The 24299-nt window shown below is 47.1% G+C and overlaps 1 protein-coding gene across 1 annotated transcript; it reads left to right on the plus strand.

Annotated features, from left to right (window-relative positions):
• Positions 1-3487: 3487 nt before the first annotated feature.
• On the plus strand, positions 3488-21891 carry IFNGR1 (interferon gamma receptor 1). The gene is made up of 7 exons (XM_046676390.1): positions 3488-3730; positions 12724-12838; positions 13522-13682; positions 15165-15340; positions 17059-17248; positions 19156-19286; positions 20797-21891. The coding sequence occupies exons 1-7, from the start codon at positions 3640-3642 to the stop codon at positions 21349-21351; spliced, it is 1419 nt and encodes a 472-aa protein (XP_046532346.1). The 5' UTR covers positions 3488-3639; the 3' UTR covers positions 21352-21891.
• The last annotated feature ends 2408 nt before the right edge of the window (positions 21892-24299 follow it).

The following is a 24299-nucleotide window of genomic DNA, read 5'->3' on the forward strand; positions in this document are numbered from 1 at the left end:
CAAGCAGGATTCAGAACTATGTGCTTCAGCCACAGACGTTTCAATCTGCCTTCCTTACAGGGAACTTGGCAGACATCTCTGCTCTAGAGAAAAGGGAAGATGACGCACAAGAGCTGGGTGCAGAGTTGGCTGCACACCCAGACTCCCTTCTCATTTGGTCATGCTTCCAATTTCTTAAATTATTTTCTTTGGTCTATCAACTTCCTCCAGGCCGTGTTGAGTGTGGCCTTCAAAATACAGCCTTGCTCCCAATCAGACTTCAGTTTACCCTTCGCCTTGACCTTACCCACCCCTCGTCCCACACTGGTTTTCTTGGTTTTAAAAATTCACAGAGGATGTAGTGAGGACCAGCATTCACTTGGATATTCTCCAGCCATTAGGCATTGGATTTTTACCAAGGAAACTGGAGCTGCTCACTGGCCTTCTGTGTGGCTGTTACGATTTATATGGGATTCCTTCTATTCTCTCACTAGCCTGTGACCCTCCTCCCCTCCCAACCCCCAGCTTTACCCAGGCCAACTCCCCTTTACCCTTCAGGTCATAACATAATTGTAACCGCCTTAAGAAAGAATTTCCTTAAAACTTAGACTAGGCTAAGTCCCTGTTTGTGCTGCTGTAAATCCATTGCTCTCCTTGATAACACTTACCACAATTTCCGTACTTATTTTCGTAATAGCTTGATTAATGCCTGTTTAGTTCCTCATAGATTGTAAGCCCCACGAGGGCAGGGATCACATCTGTCTTGCTCAGGTCTACACCATTGTGCCTAGCAGTGTTGGACGCACACAGCAGCACGTAATAATATTTAGTGAATTAATAAATATTTTTAGTCCCCAAGTGACTAGCACAGTGCCTCAGAAGGGTAGGTACCGTGGTGGACACTGATGGTGCCCAGATCCCCCTTCAGGAACAGAAGCTCAGTCCCACTCCCTCCCGGCTGCTGGTGGTGCTGCTGGCAGAAACCCTCAGCTGTCAGCACGCTCTGAAGCACGTCTCAGTTAAAGAAAGGACAGCCCCAAATCACATCCCCTTCCAGGAGTGGTTTGCACCCATGACTAATCGATGCTGGGAGCTGAAGGCCCCAGCCACTCATACCGACTCAAGACACCTCTAAAAAGCCATCCCAGCTCCAAGGGGTGGGCTAAAGCCTTTGTTGTGATGGCGTCACAGACCAACTTCTCCCTCTACTCAATCCTGTGTCCTTCACTCCTTCTCACAGGGGCCGATCACAAGAGCACAGGGCAAGTCTTTCACACTAATCTCCCCTCAGAGTCTACTTCCTGGTAACCCAACCTGTGACGGCTACTACAAAGATGTTTACAGAACGAACTGAATATCATATTCTGTCCTACTCCATCGACTCCTAAACAGCAGAGACCAGTTCTTACTTAACCTTGCTTGACTAGAAGGTGCCTTTCCTGTAGTGAGTGCTATGGCCTGAAAGTTTGTGTCCCCTCTAAGTTCATATGTTGAAATTCTAAGTCCCAAAGGTGATGGTATTAGGAGGTGGGGCCTTTGGGAAGTGCTTAAATCATGAAGGTGGAAGCCTCATGAATGAGATTAATGCCTTATAAAAGAAGCTCCAGAGAGATCCCTCCCTCTTCCGTCACGTGAAGGTACCCAGAAGTTGGTGACCCAGAAAAGACCCCTTAGCCAACAATGTGGTACCTGATCTTGGACTTCCAGCGTCCGGACTGTGAGAAATGAAATTCTGTTGTTTATAATCTACTCAGTCTGCAGTATTTTGTTATAGCAGCAAGAACAGACTAAGACAGCGGGCATCATGAACACATCAAACAAAACATTCCCCAAAACTCAGTCTAGACTGAGCTAAAGCCTTCGTGTTGAAAGTGTGTTCTCAGAGCCAGAGGCATTGGCATTCCCTGTGCATTTTGTTACAAATGCAGAATCTGGAGCCCCAATCTGAATCCAATTCTGCATTTTAACAAAATCCCCAGGCAGTTCACATGTTCACCGAAGTTTAAGGAGTACTGAGCTCCAGGATTCATTAATATAAATAAAATGATCTGGCTAACAATTCCTCTCTAGTTTGTACAGTATCTTCACTAAGTTTTTCTCTCTAAAATTTTGCTTAATGCTACTGTAATCATGCAATCTTTCATTCAAGAAATACTAATTGAGTGCCAAAGAGCTCAGCCTTGTAGGCTTACCTTCTGGAAGGGGGAGAAAATAAACATCTATACGAACAGTGTAGAGGGTGGGTGAACGTGCTAAGTGCCATGAAAAAATAGTAGGGTAGGGTAAGGAGGATGGGAAGATGGGCTGCAATTGTGTTTTCGCAGAAGGCCAGGACAAGCACAGACTTGCAGCAGGTGAGGTAGTTAGCCATACGCGTATCTAAGGACAAGCCTGGAGCGTTCAGGAGGGACAAAGGCCAGTGTGGCTGGAGTGGAACGGGAGAAGGGCAGAGTAACAGGAGATGTGGTCGGAGAGGAAAGAGGGCAGATCTCATGATGAGAGGCTGCTTAATAAGTCGCTATTTGATATTTAATTGCTGAAGGGGTAATGCAAATTGTTCTTCCTCTAAAAATAAACCAGTCCTGGGCCAAGCCGTTTCGACCTGGGCTATGGAAGTCTGCACAAGCCATTTCACCGGCGCAGCTTCAGCTTCCTCAAATACAAATGCAGGGCCCGGAGAAGGCATTTAGAGGCGCTTTCTCTTCGCAACTCTCAGGTTCCCCGACGCCTCCACGGCGAGTTTAATAGGCTAAAGGGAGGACGGTAGCTGGGCTGCGGCCTGGGCGAAGTTCTGCAACTCCGAACACCGCAAAACCAGGAAGGCCCGCGGAAGGCGGCGGGGGCAGAAAGCACATAACCTCCGGACCCCAGTTCCTCACCGACCGAGGCCGGGCCGCGACCACAAGCCGCCGAGCCACAACGCCGTGCTTCCTCGGAGCCGGCCTTTCCCGGGTCCGGTCCGAGCGCCGCCTCCCGCCGCGCGGGTCCCCTGGCCACACCTGCCGCCCCGCATGGCCCCGCCCCCCGCTCTGGCCCCGCCCCGCATGGCCCACCGCCCCATCCGGGCCCGGCCTCCCGGCCTTAGCCCCGCCTCTCCGCACTGGCCCCGCCCACAACAGGGCCACGCCCCGCACTGGCCCCGCCTCCCCGCTCACGCCCGGTCCCCGTCCAAGTCCTGCCTCCCTGCCCTGGCCCCGCCTCCCCCCCTTGGCCCCGCCCCCCGCTATGGCCCCGACCCCCGCCTGGGCCCACTTCCCCATCCACGCCCGGCCTCCCAGGCTTAGTCCCGCCTCCTAGCCCTGGCCCCACCTCTCCTCTCTGGCCCCGCCTCCCCACCCACACCCTGTTCCCGTCCAAGGCCTGCCTCCCCGCCCTGGCCCCGCCTCCCACTGGCCCCGCCCCGCCCTGGCCCCGCCTCCCCCTTGGCCCCGCCCCCCGCTATGGCCCCGGTCCCCGCCTGGGCCCTCTTCCCCATCCACGCCCGGCCTCCTGGGCTTAGTCCCGCCTCCTAGCCCTGGCCCCACCTCTCCTCTGTGGCCCCGCCTCCCGCTGGCCCCGCCCCGCCCTGGCCCCGCCTCCCGTTGCGCGTCGGCCAGCGGCGGCGGAAGTGACGCGATCCAGGCCCGCAGTGCCGGCGGCCGCCGCGTCGGGCCGGGCGTCATGGCTCCGCTGCTGGTTCTCCTCCTCGTCGTCCTCCAGCGGGCCGGGAGCCGGGCGGAGATGGGCGCCGCGGATCTGGAGCCGCCCTTTGGTACTGTCGCTTGGCGGGCGCGGCCGGGCGGGACGAGGGAGGGAGCCGCCCGCCAGGAGGCCGGGCCCGCGCCCCCTGACCCCGACCCTCGACCACGACCCCCGACCCCCGACCCCGACCCCGCGTTCCGGGCGCCCAGGCCCCGGCGAGGGCGGGGCGGGCGGTCGTGGCTGCAGCTCCCCTTCCGTCCGCTCTCGTCGTTGCCGCGGCTCAGGCTTCGCTGTTTTGGGGACCGCTGCGCGGCCTCGCCCTCCGCCCGGGGCGGCTCCTGGCGGGAGCGGGTCCTCCGCCGGGCGGGCGCGCGGGCCCCGGTGGCCTCGGGATCGCGTGTCTGCAGACGGACGGGCCTGGCTGAGCGGAGCCAGCCGCCTGCGGGGGTCGGGAGGCCCGGCCGCCCCCACCCTCGCGCGCTCTGCGTCCCGGCCCCCGCCTCGGACCTCCTGGGGAGCTGCTGGCTGGCGTGCTCCCTTCGCCCGGCTCTGCTTTGCTTGCTTTGAAGTGGGGCCGACAAGGACTTAGTCACTCCCCGGGACAGACCTCGCGCCCGGGGTGGGCAGCACAGATGCGAGGCGCGCGGGTCCTGCGCCGAGATCGTGATTCTGTAGCCCGCGGTTGTTGAGTGCGAGGCACTGTTGGGAGCTCTCATCGCATCTCCTTTTCACAGCAGCCCTGTGCAGCAGGCAGTGCTGGTGTCTCCGTTTGTGCGTGAGAAGTTGAGGCACAGAGCGATCTGCCCAGCTTGTACGGAGCCGCGTACAGGGGCGCTGCCGCTGACGGGGGAGCTCGTCACTTGGGCTCCAGGGTCCAAGTTCTTACCACGCAGCGAACTGCCTCTATTTGGGGCGAGTTAGTCATCCCGAAGGGCAGTTGTCACACACCGTGATAAGAGCTGGGACGTACGTGCCGACTCCTGGCAAGCAGCAGGAGGTGGGTGCCTGGCTGACCCGGGGTGGGTCAGGAAAGACTTCTCAGAGAAGATGACCCCAGTTGGAGCTGGAGGTGCAGAGAGACCTGTGTGCCCAGAGGGCGAGGTGTGAAACAGCACGTCGAGTTAGTGAACTAGTAAGCGTTTTATCGTGGAATATGTGTGTGAGGATCCCAGGGGAGATGAGATAGGTGGAGAGGCAGGAGCCAGTTAGTGAAGTACCTTATTGTGTGTAGCATCAGAGGATACAGACATCGCTTTGCCTAACTTAGACAAAAAGAGGAATTTATTGGCTCAGAGAATCCAAGCAAGAGTTAAACAGAATGATAGAGATGCCATCAGGGCCCCAGCTTCTCAAACTGCCCAGGCTCCATTTCTTATTACTACCTCTGTGTGTCGACGGCTTTCCCTACTTGGCAGGAGTGATGGATGTTGACAGCTTTTGGGTTTTGACTTCTTGCAGCTTCCTCCATCCTAGCAAAATCCCAGAGGAAGCCTCTGATTTGCCTAGCTTGTGTGGGAAGGACATTGTTGCAGGGAGTTGCAAAAAGAGAAAGGATATTCCTGACAGAAGTACAGGTGCTAGGCCAGCAGAATCGTATGCTCACCATCCCTTGCACGAGTCAGTGGGCAGCCATTGGGTTATTTTAAGAAGAAAAAGGATTTTATGCACGATCCGATGTGCTGTTTAGAAAGACCATTCATCTTACAAAATAGTTTGGTGGTAGGCTCAAAGGAGGGAGGCCAGTCAGTCCGGCAGGAGTTGATGAGAAGTGGCAGTTTAAATGGAGAAGAGAGGACAGCTTGAAGAATGTTTAGAAGGCAGAGTCAGCAGGACTCGGTGACTGGCTGGATGTGGGAAGAGAGGAAGAAGATGACTCAGGTTCCTGGCCTGGGCAGAGCCTTAAACCAGTGCCAGGCCCTCCTGAGCACCGGACCCTCCTGAGCGTGGGGCCCCTGTGACCACCCAATTTGCACATACTTGAAGCTGGCCCTGGGAGTAGATTTGCCTGCCTGCCCCCATAGGAAGATCTACAGAGGCCTCTGTACACCAGCATTTTGTACACACAAGTGTCAGCGATCACTTCCCCCTCATTTCCAGTGTATTTCCGGTACATTTGTCTGGAGTTTTCAGTGCATCTCTCTGATTTTGTTGTGTTCCCATGCTTTTAAAGTTAGTTTAAAATGCAGAATCCAGAGAGTGGGAGGAAAACCCACACGATAACCTGCTTCTGGCTCTTGGTCAGCTTCCCTGTCTCGCCAATGCCTGGCACTTCCATGAGCAGTGCGTTAACCCTATCAGTGCTGGCTTTGACTGTGCTTTTTCGAAGTTCGTCTTAGACAAGGGGACCTGATAGGAACAGGGAAGCAGGCAAGGGAATACACCCAGTCTCCAGGAAATCCAGGTGTTTGAGAATGTACTGTGTTACATTACGGGCTTCCGTTAATATTTCTGAAGTGAATTGATGGGGAAAATAAATCCATGTGTGCTAACAGTCTGTAGTGGTTCGCTTTTCATACACTTTTATATATGAAGATAGTATGTATTTTTTAAGTGACTCAGTGGCTGTCTGCTTCTGCTCTAGGTGTTATCTGAAGAGCAGACTATACTTTTGCTCAGATGTGGGGCTCTTAGCCCACCTTCTCACTTTCTCAGCGGTACTTTACTCATTCTCTGACTTTAGGATATTGCTCTGAGTATTGTGTACACTCTTCACTATTTTCTTTGGATTCTATTTTTATTTCACAGATTCAAAATACTTAAGACAATGCATTTTGATTATATTTACTGAACAGAGTATTAATAATAATTTTCTTTTTTATTTTATTCTGATTCATGATTCATATTCACATTGAAAGGTCTGCATTTTGGTTCTGAGTAAAAGAAAACCTAAAGAATTGAAGAGAAAAATAACTCCTTTAAAGAGCTATCTTATAAAATCTGGCAGCACATAGCCATAGTGCGTTGTTGTAGGAGCTAGATCAGTAATTAACTGTTCCATTTTAATTTGACAACGAATCAGAATGAGAGTTGAACCAGAATTAAGTGAATTCCTGACAGGAAGGGATCAATTTACTTGTAATTTTCTTATTAAGAGAGAGTCTTTATTTTAGATTATCCCAACACATAGTGATCAGAATGCTATGTGTCCATTTCAGCCGTGTCTGTTCGAGAGAATGGTTTGCTTTAATAGTGTTCCCATTCTGCAGCGGCCATACTGTGACTGTGATAGTATAACTAATCATGCGGAAGTCCTTGAGGATGCTCGTGAAGTCATCAGCAGTCATGTCCAGTTCCTATTTATATGTGGAGGTTATTTTCTCCTTATTTTATTAAACTGTCACAAAAATGATGCTTAAGCAGCTTTTCTTGGTTAAAACCGAGAAAACTTTACAGATTGTCAGGTCTTTTTTTTTTTTTTAAAGATTGGCACCTGAGCTAACATTTGTTGCCAGTCGTCCTCCTTATTTTTTTTTTTCTTCTCCCTAAAGCCTCCAGGGCATAGTTGCATATTCTAGTTGTAGGTCCCTCTGGTTGTGCTATGTGGGACGCCACCTCAGCCTGGCTTCATGAATGGTGCCATGTCTGCGCCCAGGATCTGAACCTGTGAACCCTGGGCTGCCCTAGCAGAGCACACGAACTTAACCATTGGGCCTGGGGCCAGCCCTCCAGATTGTCAAGTGTTCAAGTAGCTTCTCTGACCCTTTGTTCTCTTGTTGGTAAAAGAATGTATAATAGTGTTCCCTCCCTCCTGGAATGGCTGTGGGGCGCCACTGAAGGAGGCGAGGCGAAGCCGAGCCCCCAGGTCATCCTGTAGTGATGTTTTCAGCCTATGTTAGCGATGATCATTCATTACTGTGCGTCAGTATTTTAGTAAAGGCATTTTTAAGTATTGTTTTTTGTGAGAAATTGTGTTGGCTTTTAAAAAAAACTCTTCCAGATCAGTACGAGGAGTTTAAAATAGGCTCAGCAGCTAGCTCATTCTTGTACCTTTTTCCTGTTTTTCAGATTGAAAAGGCTTCTAGTTTTTTCACTTCCTAAACTATTTCTCAACGTAGAGTGAATTAGTCCAAAAGGGAGTTAGTCTTGAGAAATGACTTCTCTCAGGGACGGGGTGGGTCTGATTCAGTTAGAAGTCATTGGCATGCCAAGCAAACCCAACTGGATGAAATGGAATAAACAGGAGCAAGAATAAAATCCTGCATTTCAAGTCAGAAAAGTGGCTGAGCAGATGTTTATTGGATAAGCCCTAACTTCTTGGTGGTTTGAGTGAAAGATCTGGGGCATTCTAGTTAATTACAAGTTTGGTATAAGCCACTGTTTGATAGGTCCATCTCTTTAAAAAAGAGGAAGAAGAGTATTTCATTCACAAGTGTTTTAGGGGAGAGAGAGTGATAGAACCTGAATAGGTCCGGAGACAGGCAGGAAGGGAAGACGGCAGGGTGCTCGGGGTCTTGACCAGCTCAGCAGCTATTAGGTGGAAGGTAAAACAGACCTGAAATATTTAGGTGTCCTCACCTGAGCCCTTAGTTCTGAAACTGCTTTTCTGAAGGTACAAGAAAATCAAAAAAAGAAGAAGGTGGACTGTTTTCCCATTAGTTTTAGAAAGTGATGGATTTGACTCCTTCCAAAGCCCAAAAATAGTGAAATGTGTCAATTAAAAACTTTTATGAACACTTGGAACATGACATGCAAGCATTCTCAAAACATCTTTACTCATCTTAAATGTAGAGAATGCTGCTACTAAGAGAAAAACTTGGAAAGTATTAAGAAAAATAAGCCATTTTATCAGCACTATAAAACCATTCAGGAGGTAGGTTGTGATCAGAAGTATGTTCTGAAAAAAGTGCAAAAGTCTTGATTTGGTATTTTTCACTTTTTCATCCGAATTTCTCAGTCTGCAGGCTAGGAAGAAACCTCTGTGAGAGCGCGCATGGCCCGGCATCTTTCCCATGGCAAAGGTGTGAGAGCCTTTTCTGAGAGTTGTTCATTCACAAGAGGGCTGGACGCTATACTCTGGAGCATTTCCTTTTCATTTGTAGTGTCAGATGCCTTGGAATCCCCTAAAACGATTTAATCTTTGCCCCCTTTATCCTACTGTCTGCTTCTCAGTTTGTCCTTCCTGGAGAGAGTTTGGTGAGCAGGTTGTGGAGTGCTGTCTGCAGAGTGGAGCTCAGTTCTGCCGTGGACGTGCACTTCTTTCATACAGTCTGTGTGCTGTTGTGTTAAAATCGGGAAGGACTCCTGTGCCTGTCCCTCGTTCTAGAGGCACAGATGCTTTTGGTGGTCCTGGATGGAGCACAGGTGGCAGTTGGCGCTCCTGTCGCCATGCGTGCAGATGGATCTGGAGGCGTCTGTATCGGTTTTCTTCCCCCTCCGCCACCTTCCTGGCAATTCTTGCAGAGCTGTTCTGGCTGCTGTTACTTGATCGTTTGTGGTGTCCCCGCTGCCCTGTCGAGGCGCGCTGCTTCATGTGTTGCTGATCTTCATCGGTGGTTCCTGTCCCCTCCCTTGCTCTTTTTCATATCCTGTCTTTGCTAGTTTATCATGAGGAAATAGTTGGTTGTAACCAGAAGTCTCCTTTTTTTTCATTGTAATGACAGTGTTAGGAAAAATGCATGCTTCGCTCCTGTGCTTTCGTTAAATCCTCAGCTGCTGGTTGTAGAGGGATTCTGGGAAGCAGATCTTCAGATAGCTAAAGTTTAGTCTGGGCGCTATGCAGGCATCACGAACCAAATGCCTGAATCCATTTCCAGAAGCAACATGCGTTACAGAAAACTGCCCACCTGGGCACTTTTAAGAGATGGGGAAATCGGTAAGATTATTTAGTGCATGGATGCTCTAGGAGCTTTCCTTACACTCCGCAGCTAATACTCTCTTGCTGTTTCTGCTTCTATTTTATTGACATATGCAGTAAATTTATTGTGAATAGAAGTTTGCTGAAAGCATTAATTATTTTAATCTGAATATATAACAACTTAAACTGTAGGTTACAAAATTCTGAAACTTAGAAAACTGCTCATGTCTATTTATCGTGTGATTTTGGCAGAGATGAAAAAGGCAAATCTCATAACCACATGGTTTCTCTTTGGCAGCATTCAAACCACAGGTCACATCCTTTGGTGTAAATATTGAAATGTTCTCCTTTAATCTGGTAGTGATTTCTGCTGGCTGTAATCCGTTGAAACCTCTCACTCCTACCACCCGTCTGTCGTGATTGCTTTGAAAGCTATGATTGAAGTCGTCGTCCTAGTCTGGCCATGTCAAGCTTTTCCTTACATTGTGGGAAACATCATTTGATTCATATTAAACACTCGTCTGATGCTGCACAAGGCTACTGTTTGTGGTTTTATATGTATGTATATGTGGTTGATATGTATGATTCAGTAACCTCTTAAATGTAAATGCATTTTATTTGATATTCTAATATATGGATTGACTTCTACATACCTCTTCCTCAAATACTGGAACTTCAGATTGCGTATACAGAGTTAAAAAGTCATTTCTATTGAGAATAATTTTTTAAAAGAGGCTTAAAAGGAAGTGAAGAACTTGTCATTCTTGGAAACTGGAGGAAGGAGGATCCTTGTCAGTATTAGTAGCATAGTGGCGCGGCGCTTAGCGACACTGTTGCCTTCAGTATCTCGGAAAGTAGAAAACGTGCCTGGTGAGCCGCGTGACCTGGCCAGGAGTTTCCCAAGCCAAGTGTCAAAGGTGCCACGTGGTTTCTTCTCGCTTCTTAGAGTAGAACGCAGGGCTAGAGAGAGTAATCAAGGGAAGGACTGTGGAACAAAGAAACCAGACCTGATGGTTTGAAAGTTCCCAGCCTTTGGAGAGGCACAGATGATGCTAAAATTAAGAAACGGCTTTTGAGGGAAGTTCAGATTCATTATGAGTTTTCTTAGCATCAGGTACCTGTCTTATCTAGTTGCAAAATTGTGTGATTATTATTTGATGTTAATGTTGAATTAAACCTGGGGGAGGGCATGTGCCTTTTATTTCTGCCTCAGCTGTAGATGGTAAGCCATTTGAGACTAGGCTGTTTGATGAAGTTGAGGTGCAGCCATACCCTAGAAAAAGGAGTCCTGATGAGGAAGCCTCAGTTCCCCTGCTGTGCAAGGCTGTGGCGCTCCACCAGAACCGAGAGAAGAGCCAGGCGCCGTCTGGCGGGACCATGCTTCCTGGCTGCCCTGCGAGGAGGCTGCTCAGAGAACCAAAGGCGCCAGCAGCCCCCAGCAGTGCGTCAGAGGAGGGGGCAGAACAGTTGTGGGGGTCTGATCACTGGCTGTGGACAGAGCATGTTTTCAGTGCAGAGTGTTTGAATCTGAGACATCCTTCCAGCTTCATGATCTCAAGCTTTTGGTGAATAATATGGAAGTTAGACATTCTGGCAGTAATAAAAGCTATTCATTGAGGGGGAAGCCATGAAATATATTGGTTTATCAAAAACTATTCTGTTTTTAAATTAGTTTTTCCTCCTAAGTAAAAAAGAAATCCTAAAATTATGAGCTTGTAAAGCAGGTTTCTCGACCTCGGACTGCCGAAACGCGGAGAGCTGCCCCGTGCTTTGCAGTCTGTCTAGCAGTGTCCTGGCCTGCAGAGCCCACCACTGCCACTCAGTCCTGAGAACTAAGCATGGTTCCAGACAGTGCCAGATGTCCCCTGGGGGCCAGAAGCACCTCCTGGAGAACCACCTGTATAAATACTCGAGAAGGGGGAAAAATGGCAGTAGAAGCTTGATTGCCCATAAGTCCATATTTTTTACCCAATAACTCTTGATCCATGTTCTGCTTTGAAAGGATAAGTGTTAAATAATTGTAAATTAAAGCAATGTCCTAGTTTGGGTTTGAATATTGGAATTTTGTTTTGGGAAAAATGTAGGTGTTTCCTTCAACAGTAAGCAAACGTTGCATATGTGGAATTCCCACCTCCCCTGACAGAGGGCTCTCTGAACTAGCTGTCTGGTGGCCTGGCCGGGGAGGGACCCAGACCGCCTGGCATCCACCCAGTGTCCTTCTCAGCGGAGCGGTCCCCGTGATCTCACCATGCGGGGTGCTGTAAAAATGTAAGCGTTCGCCTCAGGGTTTCTGAGGATGAGGCTTGTTTCCGCTGAATGCCACGGCTCCTGACCACGCTGCCGCTCATGCCTTTGTTCCGATTGTCCCAAGTCGTCGTGTCTGATGCGGTGGTCCAGATAGGTAGGCTGGAATAACCTTGAGTTTGGGGTCATGTTGCTGACTCTGCCCCTTCGTGTTCGTGAAGAAGGGAAGGAAGGGAGGGAGGGAAAGGAAAGGAGGAGGGGGGCGCATGTGTTAGTTTCCCAGGTGGATGACAACCTTCCCCCCATCAGAGCCAGATGGCTCCTTAAAGTAGCTGGGTCGTGGCAGGGTCTGAGTGCAGGCTGCTCAAGGGCCTCCTCTGCTCCCTCGTGGGACTCGCGTCTTATCAACAGATGTCTTCTGATGCGGCTTAAAGGAGGGCAGGCAGAGGCAGTGCTGGCGTGTTTTATAAGAAGCCCTGCCCTCCGCAGAGCCGCTCTTGAGGAGGCTGGAGCGATCCAGGGCTCCTGCAGCAGGCATCAGGCGTCAGGCGTCGAGTCCTGGGCACGGAAAGCTGGGAAACACATCAGGTGCAGGCTGAGAGCCGGGGCATTTAGACCGCAGTGGGCTGTCCCAGGCATAGCCACTTCTTCTCTCGACATTGAGTGCAATCTGCGGGATCACATGCAGAAAATTGTAGTGATTAAATGAGTTGAGGATTATTATTACAGTGGGCAGTGCACTTATTTATAAAAAATCCTAAACGTTTGAGGAATTTATTGCCTCATACTTTGTTTCCCCTTAAGTCACAGTGTTGTTTCAGTAATATAAAATGAATCAGGACTCTTCTATACATTTTTGAGTAAAATGAATTTTTTAGAAATCTCTTAATTTAAATAATTTTGTTTTCTATTCTAGTGAGTTCTACTTTGCTTCACAATGCATATTTGGCTAACATGGCTTCTTAGAATACTGTTCTTCATGTCCATTTCTTACTCTTGTCCATTGTACCTTTTGAATCCGACAGTGCCGCCGCCCACCCGTGTCAGGATCGAGGCCTACAACGTGAACACCATCTTGTCCTGGGACTACCCGACCGTGCCGCAGGCCCCCGTCTTTACTGCCCAGGTGAAGACCTACGGGTGAGTTCCTCTCTGATCCTCTCCAGTCTGCCTCATCCAGGTGCTTGCACCTTCCGTAACTCTGCCTTTCTGTCCGTCGTCCCTCCTTCCCGTGTGGCACAGCTTCCTGAACTGCTTGTGGACTTCCAGAAAGCCAAGGATGCCAATTAGTTCTTTTCAGAATACCTCCTGCCTCTTAGTTCCTCCTGTCAAAGTTGACGCAGAGGGGTGTCACTGACTTCCAGGATTTTAAGGCATGACAAAGACACTTACAGTTCTGTATTAAAAGTCACGTCACCTTACCTCCTGTAGCATATGTGTCGTTGCGTAGACAGATTAAAATGTCAAAGAACTTTTTGACGAGGGTTAGGAGTCTTTGTAATGTGTTGGATTCTGTAGTTAAGTAATGATTATCTATGTTAATAGAATCTAGAGTTGTTTAAAGAGCAGATTTTTAAAACTTATGTGTGGAGTGTGGTTCCTACAGGTCTTACATTTTTAATTAACGCCTCCTCCTAGCGATGGAATTTGTGGTGCCTCTGCCCAAGGAGGGAGGGCCTCCTGCTGTGTCTGTCTCCCCATCCTGCTCTCATGCGGCTTTTCCCAGCTCTGTGCTGTGCGTGAAGAGCACAGACAGCGATGGCTCAGCTTTGTATGTTAATAATAAACGTACCTTTGTGGTGCTTTATTCCTCTTCATTGTAGGAATGCATGGATTGATGCCTGCAATACCTCTTATCATCGTTGTAACATTTCTTCCAAAATTAATGACCCAACCCGTCCTCTCTGGGCCAGAGTTAAAGCGAGGCTTGGACAAGAAGAATCGGCCTATGCAGACTCAAAAGAGTTTATCCTGTGCCAGCACGGTGAGTAGAACGTATGCACATCTACATTTTAAATTTGTAAATACTTACACGTCTTTTATATATATCTGCTTTTATCAGCAGTTGCTAACCATGATCACAATGCCCAAGACGCATTTGGGTGACTTTAGGAGTCCCTGCCCCCTCCGCTCCCCAGCCCGCAGAACAGGGCTGAGCGGCGCCCTCGCTTTGCCCCTCTGAGCCATCCCGTTTCCCCTCCGTGTAGGTGGGGTCAGTGCCGTCCCCTCCCCGTCTTCTCTGTCGTTCCTTTCTAAGTCACATTCACGGAGGACTCAGGTGACTGCTCTCGTTCTTCCTCTCTCCTTGAGTCCTCGAGGCCTGTGGGAGTTGTAATGCCCACTTAATACGTTAAAAAACTAGAGTTCTGTCATCTCTTCCTGCCCAGTGAGTTTTGGCTCTTCGCTCTCCCAGCATCTTGTTCCTATGGAATGCCTGGTCTGTTGTCACCTCAGGCTCCAGAACCTTCAGTGCCAGCTCCTCTTTCCTGACCAGCGCCTCCCTTGTAGCTGTCACCCCTCATTCCACTGGGTGGGAGAAGCCTTGACTCGTGCAGCTCCTCCCTCGCTCGCCCTCTGGCTTCGTTCACTCTGCTCGGCCCCGTGCTCCATGCCGCCACTGCTGTGGGTCTACTCCTGCTTTTTGGGTGCTGCCTGCTTGGTCTCTCTGCAGGCCCTTCCTCCACTTGCCCTTGAAATGGTTTTGTTCCCAAGAGTCCACGTCTCTGTCATCTCATGGCTGTACCATCCACATGTCAGCTTTTTCCCACACAGATTTATCAAGGGCATGCTGTGTGCCCAAAAGTGTGCTGGAACCTGAGGATACACTGCTGAGTAAAAACAGGTCTGCCTGGCACACAGTAGGTGTGACAAATAGATAAATGGTTCACCAACAGTGTCTCAGACATCGAAGATACATAACAAATATTTGTCGAATGGATGACTATCTAGTTCTGATTTTAACAGTAAGAATTGAATGTATTTAGCAAACTTTTATAGCACCATCATGCCAGACATCCATCGATGTTGGAGATGCAGAGAGTTTTGGTGAGGGGTCAAAGATAACTAAAATGCCTTTTCTGAAATATTTTTTAGAAACCAGGTAGTTTAATCCACAGAACTAAAGATAAAGGAAAAATAATTTAATAGAGCTTCTATTATGTCAAGGTTTTTTACCAAAACTCAGACCAACTATGTTTCTTTAGGACTGGAAATGAATTTAAACTGTTAAGGATGAGTTTAGATTAGGTAAGGCTATGTGTTGCCTGAGATTTATTAAACATTTCTTTGTTAAGGACACTGAGAATATCTTCTAGTTCTTTGTGGAATGATTTAAATGTGGTCCCACTTTAGAACAACAATGACAACAAAAATAGGTTGGTTGATTGGTTTTGGTGGTTTTATGTATTGTCCTATAAATAAGGTTCCAGGGCCAGTATTAATTCTGCTGCTTATCTGTCCCCACCAGGGAAAATTGGACCACCTAAACTGGATATCAGAAAGAAAGACGACCAGATCATTATTGACATATCTCACCCTTTATTTGCTGTAAATGGATTTGACCTGGAAGCCATGTATGATGATGAAAATGCTTGTTACGAATTCGTGTACAAGGTGTATGTGAAAATAAACGGAAGTGGAGAGGTACGTGTTTCTCTTTCATCCTTGTCAAAATGGAAGTTTCTCTCTCGCTAGTGTAAGTTGTTCCTGTGTGCAGGGTAATGAAAGTAGAATGCTTATGTATGTTCAGCCAAGACTCACGGCTCGTAGGTTTTGGTAAGAAAAGAGGAAGACGTGAATGCCATCGAAGAGACGTGGTCCTGGAGCCAGTCACCAGCACTGGCCAGTAGACATGTGCAAGTTTTTTTGCCTCATTTAGCAGCATGGCCCTCATCTAGGATTTTAACCTGTGTATCTCCATTTCTCCACTGGTGAGTGGAGGATCATTTTAATCTTTTCTTCCTCATTGGTAGTGATAGAGAATAATATGAAGCTGTAATCAGAATCATTGCCTTGGAAAGACGAAGCTAACAGTCCTCCCGTGGGGATGTGCTTACATTCTGGCGCTGCTGTGCAGACCACACTTTGATAGGACGTTGTGTCCATCGTCTCCACACCCTGCTGTGCTTTACCTGACATGTTCTTCAAGCACGGGCTCTGCCTCCCAGGCACCAGGAAGGAGCAGCTCCAGCGTCAGTGCCGTGGAGAGACCAAAGTGGGGCGGGGGGTCCCGACAGGCCTCGCTGGGCAGGTTTTGCTGGAGCAGGTCGGGAGGTGAGCTCCAGGGGGGTGTGGGGAGCGTGTCAGGTGAAGGACCTGGGGAGGGCTCACGCACGTGAAAGGCGGCAAGGCCTGGCGGAGTATGGGAGCAGCTGAGGTCGGAGGGTCCCTCGGGCCACCTGTTGGGGCCTGGCAGGGACTGATTGTATTCTGAAGGAGATGGTGCGCCTCTGGGAAGACTAGCCAAAGAGTGATGTCTGATTGAAGCTTTCAGACAGCCCTTAGGCTGCTTGCAGAGCTGTCTTTCTAAATGTGGATCTGCCCTCATTCCTTCACTGCCTGACACCCTGTAGCCGTCCCCCCTCAGCTGTGAGACAGCAGCTCAGTGCTCTTTCAGGGTGCGGCCCACCCGGCCCTGAGGATGTGGCCTCTCCGCATTCCCTCCAGCCTGCTTTAACCCCAGCCAGCCCTGCATGCACTGTGCTCTTTGACCCAAGGCCGTTCTCCACCCTCTGTGGTGGCCAGGTTCTCCTCGTTCTTCAGGCTCCGCTGGCATATCATCTCCCGTCTGGATTCAGACGTAGTCGCTGTCCCTCCTTCATTCAGTAGGCCTCCTGCGGTACCCGTTACTCCTGCACTGCTTTCTCATTGTCCACCCTCTCCTGGTTGTTGAGGTCACACTGCCCTGCCTTTGTGTCAGGCCCTAGCACAGGTGACCCACACACTGCGGCTGGTTGAATGAACGATCAGCTCCTAGAGATGCTTCAGTCCCTTCCACGTGTTAGTACCAAGAGATCCTACAGCCTGCGTAAGACTGTTCCTGTTCTTCCTCTAAGATGCTTTTATCTCTCACCAGCTGAGCGTCTAGCACTATAGGAATCGGACTAATGAACAGCTTAGAGTGAACGTTCCTGCCGCTTGACGTGTGAACTTACAGCCCTTGTAAAGAGCGTTTTAGTGGAAACGTAGCGTCATGCTCTGTTGAAGTAACAGATGGACTTATTATTTGATCCCACTGCTATTTGCAGACTTGCTCAGCATCCATCACATACATGTTTTCTTCAGGTGTGTGACCAGGGTAGATAGGGTGATTTTTTTGCAGATTAAAAGGAGCCATGCATTTTCATTGTTCTCCCTTACAGAGCATGGAGAGAGTGTATGAATGCAGAGACGAGGACTGCAATGAGACCCACTGCCGCCTCAGCATCCCAGCGTTCTCCCCGAACTCTCAGTGCTGCGCTGCAGCAGAGGGAGTCTCGGAACGATGGGAGTTCACAACTGACAAGTCCGAAGAACTCTGCCTGACCGTTTTCGATGATGACAGCCCAGAAGGTAAGTTCCTGCCATTTTTTCCTAAAACTAAGGAGTGAGAACTAAAATAGGGAAAGTGAAAAGAGGCAATTTCAATAAATCTCTGCTCTATTAAAAATATTCAATGGTTCCATTCCTCAAAGAAGTTCAAAATTAAAAATAAGGCCATTTCTCAGGCATTTAAAGATACGAAACGACCAATGCAGAAAGCCATGCTGTGACCTTTTGACCCAGGAAGAAAGAAATATAACAAAACATGTAAAATTCTGTGCATAAATGTCTGCATTTTAGGGTTATGCATAATAATATGTCAGTTTATTACTTCAACGTAGCGAGATGTTATGTAACCGTTAAAATGCTCTATGGGGACAGTAAGTTTAAAAACAGGTTAGCAGGAAAGTTCATTGACATGTGTGACATGCTCTGGAAATTAGCATCCAAAACTAAATACAGATTGGTTTAAATAATGGGTTATGTGTCATTTTTATAGCATTTTAAAATCATTATTTTTATTCATCTTTTTTTTCTGTGTGGGGGATACATATAATAGAACTTTAGAATTGCCATTCTCAAGTGACAGGTACCTTAATAAAAATTTGGGCCTTTCTTTGCAGTTATGAAATTTAAATGTTCCTTAAAGATAGTTCATAAAATATAAAAGCCAGAAGAAAACAAAAATTATCTGTAGTCTTACCATCCAAACAAGTACCCAGTTATAGTGTGGTGTTTTTTTTCCATCCTGTTTTTCTCTTTTTCTCCATAGCCATGATCATATTGTATAGTGTATATGATTTTGTGTATGTACAATCTTATATTAATCTTATAAATATTTTTCTATTTTACTTGACGTACTTTGTTGATAGTATTTTTTAATGTCTGTAGACTTATTTCGTCATGTAGATTATATTCTATTTAGTGTTCCCCAATTTTTGGACTGTCAGATTATTTATAGATTTTCCCTATGGTAAATCACCCTTTGTGTTTACAAATCTTTTCTGATAGGATGTTTTAAGAATATATTTCCTAGGTTAAAAAATGTACAGAAATATGACACATATGTGTTTTTGTAGAATGGAAATCTAGGCTTGTAAAGTCAGATGAAACACCTGACATTTAATAGTGATGACCTGCCGGCCGTTATGTGAGTGTTTCAGTAAGTGCTGTAAAGTCATGCACTGCGTTTGGTGCCAGCTTGCATTATGCTGTTTTGAAAAATAAAATCCTAGTTAATCCACAAAATTTCAAATAATGCAAATGCCCCAGATTTATTATTTTTGTTTTAGAAAGCCTAAATCATAAACCGGGCTGGTGTGGTGGCCACGTGGTACACCACTGTGCTGGCCACGGTCATGCTGCCCACCTGCACAGTGCTTCTGGACACAGCACTGGGTTAGTTATGTAGTGATTTCATCTTTTACTCTTGTCATCATTTAATTTTCTTCGCATCCCGTAACGGGTGATACGAGCATGCATTTAGTAGTAACTTCCAGAGTTACCGTACCAAAGAAGTAACTTTGGAGTAGAAATTAAAGGTAATAAAATGCCATGAAAGAGACCAGACACCACCATGGTATGTAGAGTCCTGTTAATTTGGAAGAGAAGACTACTGAAAAAATACTGAAGGGGCCGGCCCCACAGCCGAGTAGTTCATGCACTCCGCTTCAGCAGCCCAGGGTTCCTGGGCGCAGACCTGCACACCACTCATCAGGCCACACTGAGGCGGCGTCCTGCATAGAGGAACTAGAAGGACATACAACTAGGATGTACAGCTACGTACTGGGGCTTTGAGGAGGAGAAGAGAAAGAAATTGACCACATGCAGGGCCTGGCGTGTCAGTTTACTGAAGCGTAGCACTCAGACTTTGTACTGTGTGATGGGTGTGCCACCGCTCCATCCGAATTCTGATTTGTTATTTCCCCCGTTTTTAGGTTCGGTTTGGATTCCAGTTGTTGCTGCTTTCCTACTCTTTCTAGTCATTCTGCTGGTTGCATGTTGTTATTGTCGCATTAAGACGAAGAATCTGTTTAAGAGAAGAAACAACCCTTTACCCAGTTCCTTGGTAATGTATTTAAATATTTTTCTGTAATTATGTACACTAAAAGGTTAATTTGAACCTTTGTGAGCGTTTCCTGCATTTTTCTTTGTGAAGTAGAATGATGTTCAGCAGCATGTCACCTACCATAAATTACTCAGTCCATCACATCCAAAACCACATAATTCTTACGACACACCAGGTACTTTTTTATGCACGGGGTAAAAGCACAGTTAGAAGAGTCTGTTAAAGAGCCTGAAGTCTACTGGGAGAAATAGATAAGTGTTCCGTGAATGGCTGTGCAGCGTGATAAATTCAAAGATGGAGGTTAGGTACATACCAGTGGGACTTGTGCACCTTGCAGGTTGGGGTGGTTTGGCTTCACAGAGGCAGCGATGCTAGAGCAGTCCTGAGGTGCAGGCAGGGGTTGCCCAGGCCCTCAGGGACAGTCTGTGCTGAGGCCCAGCATCAAGAAAGCGTGGCTTCTGAAAACCTGCAAGTACAGACACACTTCCTTATGGTTGGAGTGTAGAAGGGAGGACAGCCAAGAGTGAGACTGAACTCCAAGTTTGAGGTTCTAGTGTCTGACATTGAAAAGCCTTTGTACGATGAAGAGAACTTTAAAGGTAACCGAATTAAAGGTAACTATTTGAACCAAATAGGACAGAAATAATATCAGTGATATGCAAAGGGCACATTTAAATTTGTTATGAAAACACTGCCTTTAAGGAAAGTGGACAAGAGCTATCAACAGTGGACAGTTCACACATGGTATAATATTTATCATTCTGATAATTAAGCACAAAGCAACCTTGCAGTGTGCCACTTTACAGCCCCTAGAGGAGGGGGAGTCAGCCTGCATGTCCAGTGGGACCCGCGGGGGTCAAACTGGTAGATGCTGGTGAAAGTAATGGAGCCCAGGTGGAAGATAAGCATGCGGTGGGGTACAGTGTGGAGTGGGGTGCACTCTGGGGGGTGCCATGAACATTTCATACCGTTTGACTTAGTAATTCCACTCTTAGTAACTTATGCTAAAAATATAATTTCATAAGTAAAAAGATGTATAAAAAAATTCACTTCAGCATGTCCTGCAAATAGTAAAAATTGGAAACACTTTAACAGCTACTGTTAGAGAAGGTATTTAATCATCAGTATAAAGAAATTATCTGAGCCAATACAATTATAACAAAAATGATGATTTATGAAGATAAATGGTGAAAATATATAAAATAAGTAGGTGTCATCCCTTCACACATGTAACACGCAGACATGTGGAAGGTAATGCACGAATAGCAACGTTTATTTGTGAGATAGTGGGTAACTTTTTAAAAATCCTAGAAACTTGTTTTCATTCTTAACGTAGTATATTTTCTTGAAAGAAGGAAAAGGCCCCACCAGGCTCTGTCGTAGAGCTGTCCTAATTCTGCCACTGAGTGGTGTGTTTAGTTGTCCATCACCCTTAGACCATTTTTTTTTGACGCTAAGTACTTCAGTTTAATAATTTATTGTTTTTAATCACTGGTTTCTTTTCCCTTAGCTGTCTGTGGTAAGAAGTGCCTCTTCAGAGCCAGACTCTGAATCAAAGCATATATCGCCTGTCACCTATCAGCCAATTGTCCCGGAGAACGATCACCTGTCTTCAGCAGCGGTGTCAGGGACGCAGGCTGAAGACAGTCCCAGAGGAGGACACAGAGCAGAGCTTTCCAGGGAGACAGACGTGCTGACCACTGAGGGGGCTCTTTCTGACGTGGCCCCAGGTAGGCCTCTGACCCCAATAAGGAGAGAGAGCTCTGTCCACTCAGGCAGTAACCAGTCTGAACCCTGCAGTGTTCTCTTAAACTCCTATCACTCCAGAAATGGCTCTGACAGTGGCGTTGTGGAGTCAGACAGCTTCTTATCTGACTCAGAGTTCCCCCCAAACAATAAGACTGAAATAAAGACAGAAGGAGCGGAGTCCACGACTCTGAGAAACACTGCCGTCTCCTTTGGTTACGATAAGCCGCACGTGTTGGTGGACCTGCTTGTGGACGAAGGTGGGAAGGAGTCCCTGATCGGCTACAGACTGACAGCTGACTCCCAGGAGTTCTCCTGAGCTCAGCCGAGGGGCCCAGCCCTGAAGGAAGTGCTCTGCCTGAGCAGTTCTTCCTGAACGGCTTTGAGTTTGTGAAAAGATCTGATTTCTGGAATTGTGTCAATATTAACCACATGGAATGTCTGGTTTAGATCAAAATGTGAACTGCCTGTTGAACTTTGTCGCATTTGGTCTGAAAACAGCAAACCGGTTTCAAAACCTGTCTTAGGAAAACAAGCGACATCAGCACCTGGGAGCCTTTCTCCCGGCACGGCCAGCTGTGACAGTGACACTCCCTGCCACCCTCTTCCTGCGACAGCGGTGGCATCTGTGGCATCTTCTCTGCGCCTCCGTGTGGGATTTGGTTTGGAAGTTTGTGTAGATAGTACTTTTAAATACCTGCTTTTGGAAGAAATCCTGGAAGCATTTCAAAACTGGCATTTAAAATCAGATTTGAGCCAGTAGAATTAATAGAGGGTGTAAATAGAAACGTGTATATGTCTTCTATGGAGCATTGCACGTTGCCTGTATAAAGTTTTAAATAAAACATTTTTAAAATTCGTTTCTGTATTAATTTATTCAAGCACTTAGGGAGTTAGTTAACTAAATATTTTTTATCCATTTGCTTGTTTCCATGCATTAGTGCTGTAGGGTTTGTTTTCTAATTATTCATATCTGATCTTTAAAACGGTCCTAAAAATCTGAGTTTTGAAAGTGGCTCCTTTACGTCATATTTCAGTATTTAGCACCCAATGTGCAGAACACTGCTCCAGGCAGTTTGGGGCACTTTCATCTGTGGAGCGTGGGCTGGGGGGGTCTCCAGCATAAGGATGATGGTCACAGCCCCGGGAGTGGGTGAGGGGCCTGCAGTGCGTGGGTGAAGAGTTCGCATCCGTGTGACGCGAGGAGTTCTTGGGAGTCACTCAGAATAGGAATTCAAGACTCATGAGTTGATTGACCAAAAATATTTTTAAATACAACTTACGTGACTGAGTTAACCATGGAAAAATATTTCTACTCACTTAAAAGTGCAAATTAAAATGAGGTGTTATTTTATTGGTGGAAAAAAAAATGTAGTAGTAAATCCTATCGCAATTTCAGTGAAACTAGAATACTCCACTTATTTGGGGGATAAAGTCTCATGAACTGCTTTTTCAGCTGATAAATGGCTACATAGCACATTCCATAAAAATACATATCCTTTACAGAATTTAATCTATATTGTAGGAAAATTATAAAAAGTCCTTAAGACAAATGAAAAATGCACACATTAGAATGGGAAAAAGCAAAAATATGAAAATAATTTAGCCACGGTAGTAGTTGTTGCCATCATAAGGGGCTGGACTTATGTGTCCCGCCAAATGTGAGCCAAGCCCTGGCTTTGTGCATAACCCAGTTGATGCCAGCTGGTAGTAGCCTTCAACCTCTGCCAGGCTTCCGGGGAAAGCAGTTGAGTGCTTTCTTTCATTTGCATTTCTTTAACAATTAGTAAAGTTGAGCATATTTTATATATTAAGTATTTGTACTTCTGTGACTTGACTCATCTTGTCCTTTCTCCATTTCTTTCTGGGCTGTTTGTTTTACTGACTGTATCCTTTGTCTGCCACGAGTTATGTACTTATTTTATAATTTCTTTCCTTTTGACTAAGTCTCTTACCACAGATGCTTAAAATGTTTATAAAGTCAAATTTATTCATCTTTTCCTTCCATTCTTAAAATCCCCTTCCCTTTCTTAAGAAGATATCAATTTTCACCCACTCTTTCTTCTACTATTTGGGGTCCTTGTTAGTTTCATTTCCGCATCTAATCCTTGTGTCCACCTAGATGTTCTTGTAAAGGGAGCAAGGCATGGATGCAGCTTCACTGAGTCTTACGGCTACCGTCACACGTGACCACAACCCTGGGTGGCTCACACAACGTCCGTTTATTCCCTCCGTTCAGAGGTGGCTAGGTTCCGTCTGGAGGCTTGTGGGGAGCCTCTCCTCCTCTTCCCAGTCTTGGGTGGTTGTTGGCAGTTCCTGGCGTTCCTTGACTCCAGCTGCATGGTTCCGGTCTCTGCCTCTTTTGTCACATGGCCTCCTTCCTATGCGTCTCTGCGTCCACATCTGTCTATAAGGACGCTGGTCGTTGGCCTAGGGCCCACACTAATCCAGCATGACTCCATCATAATTTGGTTAGATCTGCAGACACTGTTTCCAAATAGGCCACATTCCTAGGGACTAGGGGTTAGGACTGCAACGTGTCTTTCTGGGACAAGCTCAACCCAATTTATTTCTCCCTGATAAATCGGTCGGTTGCCCTGCTACTATTTAATAAATCATCCAACTGTTTTTCTCTGCTGATTCCAAGTGTCAAATTCATCACATGCCAAATTCTCAGTTCTCCTGGGATTGTTTCATTGTTCTGAATTTTCTTGTGTCCCTATCGCTGTTCTAATTACAGATTTATTTGTTGTTCGTGACAAGGCGTCAATTCTGACTCCTAGCGCCCCTGTGGACAGCAGAGGGAACCCTGCCCCGTCTTTTCACACTATCCTCTCCCCTACTGGCGCTGTATTAGACCGTGCTGAGGCCAAGAACGGCGTGTTGCACATGGGAGTACATGTGAGGTTGGTGAGGATCAAGGCTGTCCCAGCAAAAGAAGTCCAAGGCGTCCTGCCATACATACGGATCCATGTCATCCTCCAGGAAGCATAGGACATACTGACCTGATCCGACCTGATTCCTATCCAAAGTTATAGGACCACCCAATAACCAGACCCCACCTGTACTGATACCATTTTAACGAATTTTTCATGATCTTTCTTTTGTCTTGTAAAGAGATAACTCACATACCTATGCCTTAAATTTAGCCCTCCCTTCAACCCATTGCAGCTCTTCACTGCCCATGGGTCCTGTCCCCATGCCTGCAGCTCTTCACTGTCCATGGGTCCTGTCCCCATCCTGCAGCTCTTACTGTCCATGGGTCCT

Source organism: Equus quagga, chromosome 11 (assembly GCF_021613505.1).
Source record: "Equus quagga isolate Etosha38 chromosome 11, UCLA_HA_Equagga_1.0, whole genome shotgun sequence".
Taxonomy (NCBI): domain Eukaryota; kingdom Metazoa; phylum Chordata; class Mammalia; order Perissodactyla; family Equidae; genus Equus; species Equus quagga.

Coding starts and splice junctions, on each gene's coding strand:
- IFNGR1 (XM_046676390.1), top strand. CDS start 3,640: ATGGCTCCGCTGCTGGTTCTCCTCCTCGTCGTCCTCCAGCGGGCCGGG. Junction 3,731..12,723: donor GGATCTGGAGCCGCCCTTTG/GTACTGTCGCTT, acceptor TGAATCCGACAG/TGCCGCCGCCCACCCGTGTC. Junction 13,683..15,164: donor GTTTATCCTGTGCCAGCACG/GTGAGTAGAACG, acceptor TGTCCCCACCAG/GGAAAATTGGACCACCTAAA.